Below are 2829 nucleotides of genomic sequence, written 5' to 3'. Positions count from 1 at the left end.
TTGGAATGAGGCGTTCCTAATTTAACCAATAAAATAAATTGACTCATTCATTAATTTTTTTGTGTCTCCTATTTAAGCAAATCTGAAAATTATAAATGCAATGATAAATCACAAGTAAAAACTCATCATGTTTCCACATTTTGTGTAGAATTTATTCGGCAAAATTTTGAGATGACGTCATCAATTTTTTGGAGGGAATAAACAGATATATTTTGATTGACAATTAACTATGCTTATGATAACTATAAAACGTCAAAAAATTTCAAAATACTCAATTCTTGATTTATTCAATAAAATAAATTGACTGATTCATTAAATTTTTTTGTCATCCTGTATAATAAGCAAATCTAAAAAATATGAATACAATGATAAATTACAGATATAGGATTAGGTATTCAGGAATATTTTGAAGCGACCTCATCAATTTTTCAGGGGGCGAGCAAATACATTTTGATCAAAAATTCACCATGCTTATCTTATGATAAATTTAAAATATCCACAAAATTTCAAAGTATTCGGTTTTGCAGTTCCTGATTAAATCAATAAAATAAATTCACGCATTCATTAATTCACCCTGTATAAGTAAATCCAAAAAATATGAATCGAATGATAAATCACAAGTAAAAACTCATCATATTTTGCACATTTCAGTTAGGATTTATTCGTCAAAAGTTTAAGCTGACGACATCAATTTTTTGGAGGGGATAAGCAAATATATTTTGATTAAAAATGTATTATGTTTGTCTTAGCTTTAAAACATCTGTAAGATTTCAAAGTATTTGGTTTTGCAGATTCAAAATTAAATTGTAAAATGTTGTTTCAAAATTTTATTTATTTTTTTTTCAAAAATCTGGACGTTTCGATTAAAAACTCAACAGGGAGTCATAAATTACATATGTAAGACTATGTTAATTTACACAATTTAAAACGCATTTACTATGTACGATTTTGAAGTGACGTCATCACATTATTGTTGGGGATGAATAGCCATAGTTTCGTTAGCGTTTTACCATCTACATGATGTTCATAATAGAGATGTAACATTTGACAACAACCTGGCCAATAGTTTCAGAGATAATCTCTCCGGACAGACAGCAGACAGACGGGCAGACAGACGGACAGACAAACAGACAGATAGACGGGCAGACAAACAGACAGACGGACTCGATTACAATACTTCCTTCGCTTACGCTCGGAAAGTAAAAATTGATCGAAGGTTATTTCGACAGAATTTCCCTCCCTCTTGAATTCCAACATATCCCGTATATCTGAAAAATTTTTCAATTTTATTTTGCAACATTTTATTTATAAATATATCTTATATATACATTAAAAATAATACAGATAATAACAGTAACAGTATAAGAAATGACAGTTTTCGTCTCCACTCTTGCGGTCGCCACTTTCAGCCATATTTAAAATGTGGACATAGAGACCTGCAATATTTTACCGAACTGCTTATTCAAGGGAAAATAAACTTTCGGTGAATTTTCTAGAATAAATCTCAAATGAAAGAGTATATTAAACTCACTTGACTTGCACCTAGTAAAACTTTACAGCCCCATTAACGGACAATAACGGGCAATTGTCCTCTATATCCGTTAATTGGGCTGTAAATTTTACTAGCTACAAATCAACTGGGTTTACTATACAGAAACATCATCAAAGCAACCGATTTCCTCTAATTCAAGTCGGCCAATAAAGTTGCAAATATGCATTTTGGCACGAATTTGTCTTTCACTGGATAGTTTCTTAACAGACTCCGCCATGCTTTGGAAGAAAACATCAATAGGATGTTCTTGCTTTTTATTAACAAGAGCCGATAGTAATGCAGCTGTATTATCAGCATTTTTTTTTAATATTTCAGCTATAGTATCAGAAGCTTTTTTGCTAGTGGTTTTTCGTCTATCAAGTACTACTTGTGTTGGCTCAATAACACTTTCGGTGGCGGAGTGAGTGCTAGCTTCCATGATGTTTGTATTGAAGATCTCTGCAGTATCATTTTGACAATCATCTAGGTATTTTTCTTCATCTACATCTTCTGTTGACTGACTTTCATAGTGAATATTACCATTTTGTGACTCCGGTCTCCCAATATTTGTCAAAGTCCTAAAAAAATTATCCCCAATTTCACTTTCATTCATAATTATTTTTATTTTTACTTACTCCCTTTCGCAATCAACCTGATTTAGAAATACAAGGTGTTTCTCCAGGTACCATTTCCGTAATTTCTTTGCTCGGGAGGATCCTGTGAGCGGTTTTTTGTTTCTTTTGCGCCTCATGTACGTATCTCTGATATTTTTCCATCGGTTTTTACAATCTTCCACTAAAACAGGCGCAAGTATTTGATACATAACCTCAATCTTCTTTTTGAAACCTTGGTCGCAAAAGTTGAACTTTACTACCTCTAAACAAGTCGACAATGGCATGCTTCATAGCTACTTATGAAAAAAGTTTTACACTCACCTGGTTGTTTTAATAAAGCCGCAATTTCCATCCATACGTTCTCCCTAATGTTAAGGTCTTTATATTCAGGGTGTTTTGGATTATAAAGGCCTGAATGCTCTCGCACTAACTCGATTAATTGAGAATCATCCATTTTCGAAATATAACTAGTACACCTCTCACGACGGCTGATACGACTCAACTGCTCCACAAGGCAGTTGAGTCGTCCGACTCAAACCACCTGAGTAGAGTCGTCTCAGTCGTGCCGCTAGAGTCGCACCATAGCGGCGGCGCGGCTGTAGTCGCTTCAGTCGTCATATAGGAATTCCACCTTTAGCACGATATCAGATTATACTATCCTCAGAGATATTTGGCGTTTATGGC

The 2829-nt window shown here is 33.7% G+C and overlaps 1 protein-coding gene across 1 annotated transcript; it reads right to left on the bottom strand.

Moving 5' to 3' along the window:
* Window positions 1–1389: 1389 nt before the first annotated feature.
* LOC135135631 (transcription factor Adf-1-like) lies at window positions 1390–2602 on the bottom strand. Its single transcript, XM_064064723.1, has 3 exons — window positions 2467–2602; window positions 2167–2326; window positions 1390–2109 (listed from the first exon to the last, which is right to left on the bottom strand). Exons 1-3 carry the CDS (start codon window positions 2597–2599, stop codon window positions 1647–1649), a joined length of 756 nt encoding a protein of 251 aa, XP_063920793.1. The 5' UTR covers window positions 2600–2602; the 3' UTR covers window positions 1390–1646.
* Between the last annotated feature and the right edge of the window lie 227 nt (window positions 2603–2829).

Source organism: Zophobas morio, unplaced genomic scaffold (genome assembly GCF_036711695.1).
Source record: "Zophobas morio isolate AGI-343-1 ecotype UQ-CSIRO unplaced genomic scaffold, CSIRO_AGI_Zmor_V1 ptg000024l, whole genome shotgun sequence".
Taxonomy (NCBI): Eukaryota; Metazoa; Arthropoda; class Insecta; order Coleoptera; family Tenebrionidae; genus Zophobas; species Zophobas morio.
The sequence above is the reverse complement of the archived record's forward strand: the minus strand, read 5'-3'. Positions and strand labels throughout refer to the sequence as shown.

Excerpts from the sequence above, each read along its gene's own strand:
- LOC135135631 (XM_064064723.1), bottom strand. The coding sequence starts at position 2,599 with ATGGATGATTCTCAATTAATCGAGTTAGTGCGAGAGCATTCAGGCCTT. Across the intron at positions 2,327-2,466 it reads GGCTTTATTAAAACAACCAG|TGGAAGATTGTAAAAACCGA; the intron begins GTGAGTGTAAAA and ends CGCCTGTTTTAG. Across the intron at positions 2,110-2,166 it reads CAGGTTGATTGCGAAAGGGA|GACTTTGACAAATATTGGGA; the intron begins GTAAGTAAAAAT and ends TAATTTTTTTAG.